This window comes from Ursus americanus, chromosome 4 (assembly GCF_024610735.1).
Source record: "Ursus americanus isolate L20-20 chromosome 4, mUrsAme1.1.p, whole genome shotgun sequence".
Classification (NCBI taxonomy): Eukaryota; Metazoa; Chordata; class Mammalia; order Carnivora; family Ursidae; genus Ursus; species Ursus americanus.
The window spans coordinates 43,763,983-43,775,274 of NC_142130.1; the positions used below are offsets into that span (position 1 = coordinate 43,763,983).

Genomic DNA, 11,292 nt, shown 5'->3' on the forward strand with positions numbered 1-11,292 from the left:
TAATTATTTTAGAGGCCTGACTATGCTTACTTCTAAGACTTTTATGAATTTCTTTGTTTACTTTTTAATGTAGTAGAATTGGTTACATAATTAGATTGGGTAACAAGAAGTATATTTTTATAAGCACCAGGCTCATAAAATGCTTATTAAATGGTGGTCTTATAAATCCAGAGGAAGAACTGTATTAGGCTCTTAAATCATGGAAGTATTATTTTTTCATTGCTGTTTTTAAAAAACAATACTTAAATGGGAATTCTCAGAAATCAAGTTTGAAGTAGATTCGGACTATTTTGATTGCCAGTAACTCTACAGAACGCAAGGAAAGGAATACATGTGGATCTCAGAAACCATACAACATTTAGAAACTTGAGCTAGGTCACTTCTCTGTTTCTGCTTCATTCTTCAGAAGGTAGGTGTATTAGTCAGGGTTCCTAAGAGAAACAGAACAATGAGAGATCTATCTATCTACCTATCTATCTCTCATCTATCTACCTACCCATCAATGTATCTAGAGAAATATTTATTTTAGAGAATTGGCTCACATGATTGTGGATGCTTGGCAAATCCAAAATCTGCAGAGTGGGCCAGCAGCTTGAAGACCCAGGAAAGACTTGTAGTTTGAATCTGAAGGCAGTGTGCAGGCAGAATTCCCTTTTTAAGAAGGTCAGTCTTTTTCTACTAAGGTCTTCAACTGATTGGATAAGGCCCACCCACATTTTGGAGGGTAATTTATTTTATTCAGAGTCTACTGATTTAAATGTAAATCTCATCTAGAAAATACTTTCACAGACACATCTAGAATAATGTTTAAATACTGAGGAGCCACGGCCTAACCACGTTGACACATAAAATTAGCCATCACAGTAGGAAAAATGGGGGAAAAAGAGGGATGAACTATTCTTTTCAATCTGATTCCAAAATTCTTGAGAAAGTACTCTGATTTGGCAGCTGGGTGAGGTGTCCACAACTGGACCAAGCAACTTTAATCTGGGGGTGTCATCTGGAGAAAGCAGTATGCTCAGGCCAGCTCATGTGAGGTACCCATGATGGACCAATCCACTGTGACTAGGAAAGAGATGGAGTCAGGTTACCTTGAACAAAACCGTTGTCAAGTATACAGCATGGTGTCCCATAAATGGGGTCATTGATTAAGAGTTTCTAATGTAATCTTTAACTGTTAACATGCTTTTCCACTTGATGGAATAATTTCTAACTTCTGTTTTGCAAAGCTTTTTCTGGAATTCATTTACAGTTAACTGATTTTCTATCATGGTATCTGTTGGATTTGTGGATATGTAGTGGCTTATACTCCATTTAGGCACCTAAAATTGACTTCTTTTACTCTTCTCTGAATATTTTCTAGCTTTACCATATAGTTCACCTGCGGAAGGAAATCAGAGCAGGCTCATACCTCCTGCAGAAGGTAATATGCTTTTTAATGTTTTCTAGAGGCCAGTAGGAAAGGGAGGAAGTGTGGAACTGCCTTAGAAACAGAGCTGAGGGTCTGGTCAGGGGCCAGCCTTGAGGGCAGGTGCAGAGTGTGGTGATCTGAATGCTGTGGTGTGAGGGACCCTGAATGACCCCAGCGCTTCTCCCCCAAGGCAGTTCAATTCCACGTGGAGATTATGGAGCTCTCTCTAGCAGGCTCTGTGCCAGGCTTTGTGGGGACACAGATGAGCGAGGCGAGCTAGACTGCCAGAGCGCCCTCAGGGGCTCAGTTTTGTGGGAGAACCCAGAAATAAGCACGGACCCCACCTAAACTAGAGGAGATGAGCCCTCGCATGGAGCGTGCCGGGAACGTGGAGGACGGAGAGTGGGCACCAAGGCTCTGGGGAGGCTTCGCGGGGACGCGGCATGTGAATGGCTCTTCAGGGAAGAGGAGCATTTTCATGGACAGAGCGCTGGGCAGGCACCCAGGCTGCAAGAACCGTGCCGGGAGCGCCGAGATAGGCGGTCGTGCCTGCTGGTTCCTTTCTGAAATGTGGGCGCGACAGGGGGTGGTAAGGTTGCCAAGGGGAGTCCATTTGAAAAGGGAGCTTTGGAAGCCAGGACGAAGACATGTCCGCGTTGTCTTCGGGCAGTGAGCGATCTCTGAAGGGGGTCGGAGTGGAGGGGATCACCCCTGTGTGCCAGGCATGCACCCGGCTGCAAGGTAAGGCAGGAACTGAGGAGAGGAGGGTTTTGAGACGGAGCCAGACGGCAGGAGGCTTGTGTAGTAACCCAGGCGTGGTGATGGGTCTCCAACTAGGGTATGGCAGTGAGAGCAGAAGGAAAAGGGGTTTGTCTGTGTGCGCGAGGCTGCAGGAGACCGGAGGGGAGCCAGAGACAGGTGCAGCCGCGCTGGGACGTGACTGCTGGTTCTGGAGCAAACAGGGGAATCTACCCGCGCTCCCTCTGTGAAGCAGGAGGGGACATCACCGCAGCTGATCACAGGGGCGCGTGGAGATTGTATGTGGTGGACGGGCGCCAACCCACTGAGGGCTGGGGAGTGACTGGCCGTTGGTAAACGATCGCCACAGGCGTGGGGAGAGAGAGAAGAGGATTAGGGAAGGGTGAGTAACAGTCTTCACATAAGAGGTGTCATCACAGGTGAAGGGGCATCGCTGGAGGGTCAGAGAGCCGAGCGAGGTGAAAGAGCAGAGTCCGCCCTTGGGGCTCGGGAGCCTCCCTGTTGGATCCGCCCCTATTAAAATGTGTATGTTTATTTGATCCACCCACAGTTCCTTCAAAGAATAGAGTCAGGTCTTGAGAATAAGTATCAGGCAAAATATTAAAGCCTTGGACGGTTCACAAGCTTCGGTACAAACAGAGAGCACACCCCGTGCTCCTCGCCAGCCCCCCCTCTGTCTGGGTTCATCTTCAGCACCCCGCCCTTGGGCACCTGTATGCTCGCCCACACCCACCTCCAGCCGTTCTCCGAGCCCCTGTGCTGCTGCAGGCCGCTAAGCCTTGGCCCAGTCGCAGGTTCCCTGTGAGCAAGGTGGGGAGCCACCTGCAGTGGGGGAAGGAGCATGGCTGTAACTGGCCCTCAGAGCTGCTCTAACATCTCCCCCTCCTTGCTTCCTGTAGTTGTGGGATCTTGATTTGGCTGTGACGTGCAAGGGCTTGAGTCCATCCCAGAAGAGGCAAATGAACCAAAAGAGGAGAGGAGAGGAGAGATCTCACATACAGAGTTTTATCACTCAGGAGCTTCACCGGCATAACAACTTAGCCCCACAGCTGGTTCTGCTCACGTTAAAGTGATGAGCTCCCTGCCACTCACCTGGCTTACAGGTATGTGGTAGCTGACGACCCTAATCCTCTCTCAGCAGCCCCTCCCAGGCATGGATGCATTACGTGTGTTTATGGGAGAGCTGGGGCTTCTGTATTGGACAGTAATTGTGGGTTGCAGGGCTTACGTTTTATACCAAAGATGGGCAAAAGCAGTGAACTTCCTCATTTAATCCTCATAATTAGGTGAAAGTACAGAAACAAAATCTGTGAGCAGTTCTCAGTGGGACTGTTTGGCAATGTACGTTTGACTCAGTAGGAAAGAAGGAAGGAAGGAAAGAAGAAAGGAAGATCTGTTGATTTTACTGACTTTGTGATTCTCCAAATAAAAAATAGCTTAAGAAAGTCCAGTTTGTTCAACCTGAATGCCATCTTAGGCTTTCTATTTATGTTTGTCCGAAGCGGCACCTTTCAGGATAGGCATTTCGTTCTGTTAATACTGATTTATTCTCTCTAATCAAAACTAGGAGGAGAAAACCACATCACCCATTTTTCCACTTCCTGTCCTTAGGTGCGAGAGTTACAAGATAAATCTAGTAGTTTCTATGTCCAGAAGATTAGATTTAATTGACTTTCTCCTTCAATTTATATTGTGTTTTCTTGTTTGTTTTATACAAGACTTGTGAAGCAATTTTAAACCCTTAAAATATTTCTCACACATATAATAAATATAGTTTATCTAATAACACAAATATAGGAGAAAAATGGGTTCATCTTTGGATTAGGTTTAATGTGTTAAATACATTTTGTGCATGTTTAATTTTTTATGTAAGCCTAGTAGTTTTGGAATAAGATCACCAGCAAAGTCATGTTCTAGCACACCTTATGCAATATGTTGTGCAAAATTAACACACGAAGTTCTTTATCAAGCTTTTCTTTCATCGTTCTCCTTGTGTGTGTGTCCAGATAACACTTCTCTGTCTGTACTTGTGGACACAAAGGTTGTGCTCGCTTGTCCTCCTGTCAGCTTGACAAATGTGCTGATAATAAGGTGGGACATAAACCTCAGAGGCAAGCCTTCCTGCGCGAGAGCCTACAGGAGAGATAACAATGAGACCAGTGAAAGAAACTGTACTGATGAGAGAATCTCCTGGGAGTCCAGACCTGATCTGAATCCTGCCCTTCAGATTGGTCCCGTGGCCACGACCCATGAAGGATATTACAGGTGTGAAGTGGCCGCACAGGAAGGGAATTTCGGTCTTGGATATCACCTCCAAGTGTCAGGTAAGGAGCATCACATCCTGTGGTATGTCAGGGAAGCAGCTCCGGGACCGAACCAAATGTCTCCCCATATTCCATATCCTGTGGTTAAGACCAAAGCCTTTTCCTGTGCGTCTCTGCAGTGCCCCCTGAGGTGACCCTGTTTCGAGGCAGCAATGGAAGTATCGTGTGCAGGGCAGCTGCAGGGAAGCCAGCTGCCCAGATCTCCTGGACCCCACCGGGAGACTGTCACACTGTGGAACAACAGTTGGGCAATGGCGCCGTGACCGTCCAGAGCACATGCCAGTGGGAGGACGGCCAGGTGTCTAATGTGTCCTGCTCTGTCTCCCATGTGACTGGCAACAAGAGTTTGTCCTTAGAGCTGAAACCAGGTTAGTAATTCCAGTTTTTGCTTGCTGTGTTCATTCTTTCAGAGAATTGAAGGAAGAATGAAAAAGGAGTGCGTGGAGATTTTCACTCAAGCATAATCTCCCCACCTTCTTTTTTATGTCCTTCTCCTCCATCATTAAGAGCTGTGTCCAGAAGAATAACGCCGAAATTTGTTTTCAGAAGCCATATTTTAGAGTGTAGCTTATTATTTAATAATCAAAATGAAAAATAATTTAATAATTTAATTTCCACTTGTATGCAAGTAGTAAGTTGGCTTGAGTAGTGTGCTTTCAAATTAATACTTATGGTTTTAGGAGAAGTATAAAGCATATTTTTTAAAAAAATGTTCATGCTTTTATAAGAAGGATCAATTTACTCACAAGCTTTCTTCACAGATTTTAGTTTGGTACGATTTTCTTCTCCAGGTTCTTCCTAGAATTTCTTAGATATATTACAGTAACCTCTATGATTGATTTAAACTTTACTCTTTAGTTTCCTTAAAAATATTTGTATTTATTGTTAATTATCACTAAGCTCAGTGACAAAATTAGAAAACCCTATTAATCCTACTTTCCACATGGTCAAATTTATTGGGTAATCCATAAGTTCTTTTTTTTTTTTTCTTGAAGATGCCCCTTCTTGAATTTTACATACTCTTGTTATTATAATCTGACCTGGGAAGTCACTAGACCTGCTACACAAAGATTTTCCTGGGCATTCTCTTTCCCACAGTCCTCTGCTTGATTCCATGTCTATTTAATGTGAGTTCCTTCTGACTTCCAGACATATACTACTTTTAATCTCTGTTTCATGTATCAGGCTTTCCTTTACTCTCTGGGAATCCTTGGCTGGCCATTCATTTCAAAGTGAGCATTCAAGAATGAACTGATTGGATGCTATGTTTTCTGTGGGTGGTCCTGTCAACTAGTTAGCTTCAATAGGCTAAAGTAGGTAAATGAAAAAATTTTTTGAAAAAATATAGATTCTTTAGTTATCTGAAGGACTTTTCTCTGAGACTGGTTATGTTCTGCAGAAAATACTCCAGTCTATTGTGTTAGAGGGATAACCCTGACTATTAGTGTTATGGGAGCAGGGAAGAAGAGGAGAGCACGTGTGTGTGTGTGTGTGTGTGTGTGTATGTGTCTGTGTGTGAAAGAGAAAGAGAGAGACTGTTCAGAACTCAGACTTTTCTGCAACATGGGCGGGACTGGAGGAGATAATGCTAAGCGAAATAAGTCAAGCAGAGAGACAATTATCATATAGTTTCACTCATTTATGGAACATAAGAAGTAGGAAGATCGGTAGGAGAAGAAAGGGAAGAAGAAAGGGGGGGTAAACAGAAAGGGGAATGAACCATGAGAGACTATGGACTCTGGGAAACAAACTGAGGACTTCAGAGGGGGAGGGGGAATGGGATAGGCTGGTGATGGGTATTAAGGAGGGCATGTATTGCATGGTGCACTGAGTATTATATGCAAGTAATGAATCATGGAACTTTACATCAAAAACTAGGGATGTACTGTATGGTGACTAACATAACATAATAAAAAAATATTATTATTAAAAAAAAAAGAACTCAGACTTTTCTTTAATACCTCTCCTCAGTCTGGCACTTCCTCTCCACCCTCCATTATGTCTGGATCTTGATTCTGGGATCTCTCCAGTTTACCTTTTCTGGGTCCAACTTCCTGTTTCCTGCTGTTTGAGGAAGTTATAATGACCTGGCTGCACAGGGTGGGAGAGGACTTGGCCGCCTACCTCTTCTTAATACAGACCTTCAAAGAAGCTTCCCAACTTTTAACTCACACTTCACCCCCCACTTGCCCCTTTTTATATATTTAGCCCTTCTTATTCTGGAGTGTTCTTGGTGTTTTGTGGATACTAAGATTCTTACTTATTCTACCTTAAATTATTTGCCTACTTCTGTTCATTTTTTCACCTAAAAACAAGTTGAAATTTTTCATCTGCTTATCTTCATCCAGTTCATTGTCTATATTTAAATAGTCTATACTTAGAAAATTTTCCTACTGATAATTTAGTAAAGTTTAAGAAGGGAGAAGGTGACTTTAAATCACCATTTTCCAATATCCATTGTTAAACTGATTTTTTAAAAAAAAATTTTAGCATTATTTACTGAGGAGAGTAATTGTGCCCTGCTTATGTATGCAATCTGACCACCCAGTATTACAATATGATGTCATGTTTATGAATGCTCAGAATCGAAGGGACTGTCTTGTCTACTCCCAGCCAGTGCTGGGTCTCCTCCCTGTCTCCTTGCAGGGCAGATCCTCAGCCACTGTGACTATGCTTCCAATGAAAGAGGGGCATTTGTTTGAAAGAGAGGATTTCAAAACAATGTTGTTGATTTTAACTGTAAAATTTTTTTTCTTTTTCAAACAAAAGACAGAGAAATGCAATGTTTAAAAACAAACTGTTGAAGGAATATGGAGGGAGAGGAGACCAGCCTGCTTAGCCTCCATTCACCTCCGTCTGCTGCCCTCAGCCCCATCCAGGGAACAGCAGGAGCAAGGTCTTAGAACCACTGCCTCCCAGAGCTGGCAATTCCTTTGTTGACTTCTCTTGTCAGACTGAGCTTTATATCACTGCCAGCGTTAGTAAATAATTGAAAGTTGCTGCCATGCATTCATGTCAGTTTCAAGGACCTGGAAGAAAGGTGACTTCAGGATTATGTTGTTTTTCCAGTTACTTCTTTACAACTCCCCATTTATTTCTGAATATTGGAGATGAGAAACACCCTGCTATTACTGTAACTGAGAAATCTAGTCTGCACAGCTCTCCAAATGAATTTACCATTCATGAATCCTGAAAGCCACAAAATTTTGATTTAGGATGATGTCTTGTTAGAAACCCTAGAATCAGAACTGATAAAGCAATTTATTATAATAATGATTTGAACTATTAACGAGTCAGAACTGTTTAAATCACAGAAGTGAAGTTCATGAACCATGAGACATCCTTGAACTATATATATGTGTCCAGTATTTTATTTTTGAGATATATATGTATCTGCATATAGTAGACTTTATACACACACACACACACACACACACACACACACACACACACACTTGTTTTTAGAGCAGTTTTAGGTTCATAGCAAAATTGAGTGGAGAGTGCAGAGAGTTCCCATATTACCCCTGCCCCGACACATGCACAGTCTCCCCCTCTCTCTACATCACCCATGCCACACTGGTACATTTGTGAGAACTGATGAACCTACATTAACACAACATTATCACTCAAAGTTTGTAGTTTATATTAGGGTTCACTCTAGGTGTACATTCTATGAGTTTTAGCAAATATAGGTGTGCATATATCCACCATTGTAGTTTCATACAGAGTCGTTTCACTGTCCCAAAGGTCCTCTGTGCTCCACTTACGTCATCCCTCCGTCCACCCTAATCTCTAGCAACCCCTGATCTTTACACCGTCTCCATAGTTTTGCATAGAATGTCATATATTTGGAATCATACAGAATGTAGCATTGTCAGCTTGGCTTCTTTCACTGAGTAATATGCATTTAAATTTCCTCCATGTCTTTTCATGGCTTGGTAGCTCATTTCTTTTTCGTGCTAAATAATATTTCATTGTCTGGATGCAGCACAGACAAACCATATATTTTTGTATCTATGTTTACAGGTGACCAATCACCACTAAATTTAACTACTATATATATCATCTCCTGCATTTCGGTTATCGTCTTGGTCATTGTGGGATCCATTTGGCTTTGGAAAATCCGTTGCTGCAGGTATTGAGTGATGCTTTTTCTCCTTCAGCTTTATTGGGCTAGAGGGGGTCGGGTATATGGAATTGACAGGGTAAAATTAATATGTTAACATCAACTCTAGAAGTGTCCTAAATGTGTTAGACTTGGGCTACTCTAAATGACAAGAGGGATTTTGCTCAGTTACTTAGGCATGCAAGCATAATGAATTAAGCCATTTAGGGCAAGATCTTGGTAGAGACAGATGCTAATTTTCTATTTGGGTAAAGGCACATATTGCATGGAGCACTGGGTGTTATATGCAAACAACGAATCATGGAATGCTACATCAAAAGCTAATGATGTATTGTATGGTGACTAACATAACATAAAAATAATTAAAAAAGAATTACAGTAATTCATTTTATGTACCAAAAAGGATGTGTCACATTTATTCCATTTGTCAGGCTTCTTTTGCACAAGTTCACTCCTCTCCCCATATCCAGAATGATCTCGTTTAGGTGTATTAACTACAAGTAGCATTCTTATTTCTGGTAATTCCTTTCTATCTTATTATGGCTTCTATAACAAATGAACCACACTTGTCAATAGTATACTGTTTTGTTCTCCCATTTTTAATTAAATAATGATGTTTTCCGAATTCACTCCAGCTTACTTTTATTTTTGCAGAAAATGCAAATTAAGAAAAACAGAAGCTACTTCAGTTGTTGAAGAGGTAAGATAACATTAAAAAGAATATTTGCAAAACTTTAAGCTTCAGCATCAAAATATAGCCATGCAATTTGTAATTTGTAATTTGCATCGATATTAATATTTTAATTAAAAAGCAAAAATTCTAATTTCATAATGCTAATTCTCAGATGTACTTATTTGGTTAATTATCTACCTTATACTATTCATACACATTCCGAACCATATTGCCATTTCAAGAACTGTATCTTACAAAACACATAATGCTTGCCAAATTTGGACTGTAATGTTTGGAGAAACTGAATTGGTCTTTTCTCCCCCATGAAACCATTTCCAATTCTTGACTTCTCTTTCTCTACACCATCATCATTTCCCTCCTACCTGTGCTTAAATCATCTCCTGCTACATAGTCTCATAACCAGTAGCTTACCAAGTCTTTGACCCTCTCCTTTGAAATACCTCTCATGTTACTTCATTCTTCTCCATTCCTACTGTCATTCAAACTTTATCATAATCTCATACTGAGACATAAATAATCAATAAAAATTTTCACAAAATAATAGAAAACAGTCTTTCTTTTATGTCCATGTAAGCCCAGAGACACAAACATAAACACTCGTTTACGTGCTGAAGCTGGGGGCAACTGTGAGAAAAATGTAGGTAGTTGATGACTTCTGGCTTTTTAAAATCGATTTTGACTTTGAGTTCTTTCTTAGGAGGAAATGCAGCCCTACGCCAGCTACACAGAGAAGAACAATCCACTCTATGATACTGTGACCAAGTGAAGAGGTCTCAGGTATTACAAAGTGAAGTTGATGGGCTGTGTCTCCATACTTCATAAGTTATTGGAATCCAGCAGCAGAACACATGAATAAAGATACAGCAGAGCTACTATTTTGATTTTCTTAGAGTTCTAGTAGGAAAACCTGTTTGGAATTAGCTTTTCAAGGATTCTGAGAAGATAGTTTTTTGAAGTGTTTGCATGCATATCGTTATATAATTGAAATTTTAGAATGTTAGCAGGTATTAGCTAGTTCTCTGAAGAACTGATGGTATTACAAAGAAAGCAAATGCTCATGATAAAATATTCAAATTGTTCAGTACAGTAGATAATGAAAACTGAGTTTCCTCAAGAAAGAACTCTGCAGAAGGAACAATCTGAAATGTATTTTTTCAGAAAATTTTATGTACATACATCTGTACACCCAAGGTATGGGTGTACATTCGTAAGTCTATTTACATATATATATATACACACATACGCTTGTCAAGACATAAATGGGAACATATCATGATGCTCTTATGCACTTATTGAAAGCTAGTAATATGATAGGTCTTGGAGATCTTTTTTATCAATACAAGCAGAGCTACCTCATTCTTTTTAATGGTTATAAAATTCCATTATATGGTTATGTCATAATTTAATTAACTACAGTCCTAGTGATAGACATTTAGATTACTTTAAGTTTTATTTGTTTGTTTTGGTATTATAAACATACCACATAGAATGTTTCTTGTAGATAGATCTTTTTGTATTTAAGTATATTTATAGAATAATTTCCCTGAGTGGAATTTCAGGTCAAAAGGGTTTGTGCACTTTTTTTATTGATTGATATGTCAAATTGTATCAGTTTACATTCCCTTCAACCATGTTTGAACGTGCCTTTCCTTATATTGTTATTTTAATATCTGCATGATTCCCACTTCTTGTTTTTAATCAACCAGTTAACTAATGTGTTGTAAGATTATAATAAAAACTACACTATTTGACAAAACTGGATTTATGTTTTTCTGTCATGTTGATGAGAAAGCAGGAATAAGAGAGAGGGAACACATGTGAGGGATTACTTTCTGAACTCATATCTCAATAGAGATTGATAGCTACTGCCTAACAGTTTTTGCAGATGTGATAAATTGAAATTGTGTATTTTTATGATGTACATTTTATTGTGAGGTATTTAGCAAATCACAGATGTTCATTGAGTATATAAGCAGCT

The 11,292-nt window shown here is 40.5% G+C and overlaps 1 protein-coding gene across 1 annotated transcript in view; it reads left to right on the forward strand.

The window, feature by feature from the left end:
• Positions 1–11,068, forward strand: part of CD200R1 (CD200 receptor 1) — a 29,862-nt gene extending 18,794 nt beyond the window's left edge. Inside the window, 7 exon segments of the mRNA XM_045785183.2 lie at positions 1,364–1,423; positions 4,177–4,494; positions 4,614–4,862; positions 8,521–8,629; positions 9,275–9,320; positions 10,012–10,063; positions 10,066–11,068. Of these exon segments, the coding sequence (XP_045641139.2) occupies positions 1,364–1,423; positions 4,177–4,494; positions 4,614–4,862; positions 8,521–8,629; positions 9,275–9,320; positions 10,012–10,063; positions 10,066–10,136 (905 nt within the window). The 3' untranslated portion in view covers positions 10,137–11,068.
• The last annotated feature ends 224 nt before the right edge of the window (positions 11,069–11,292 follow it).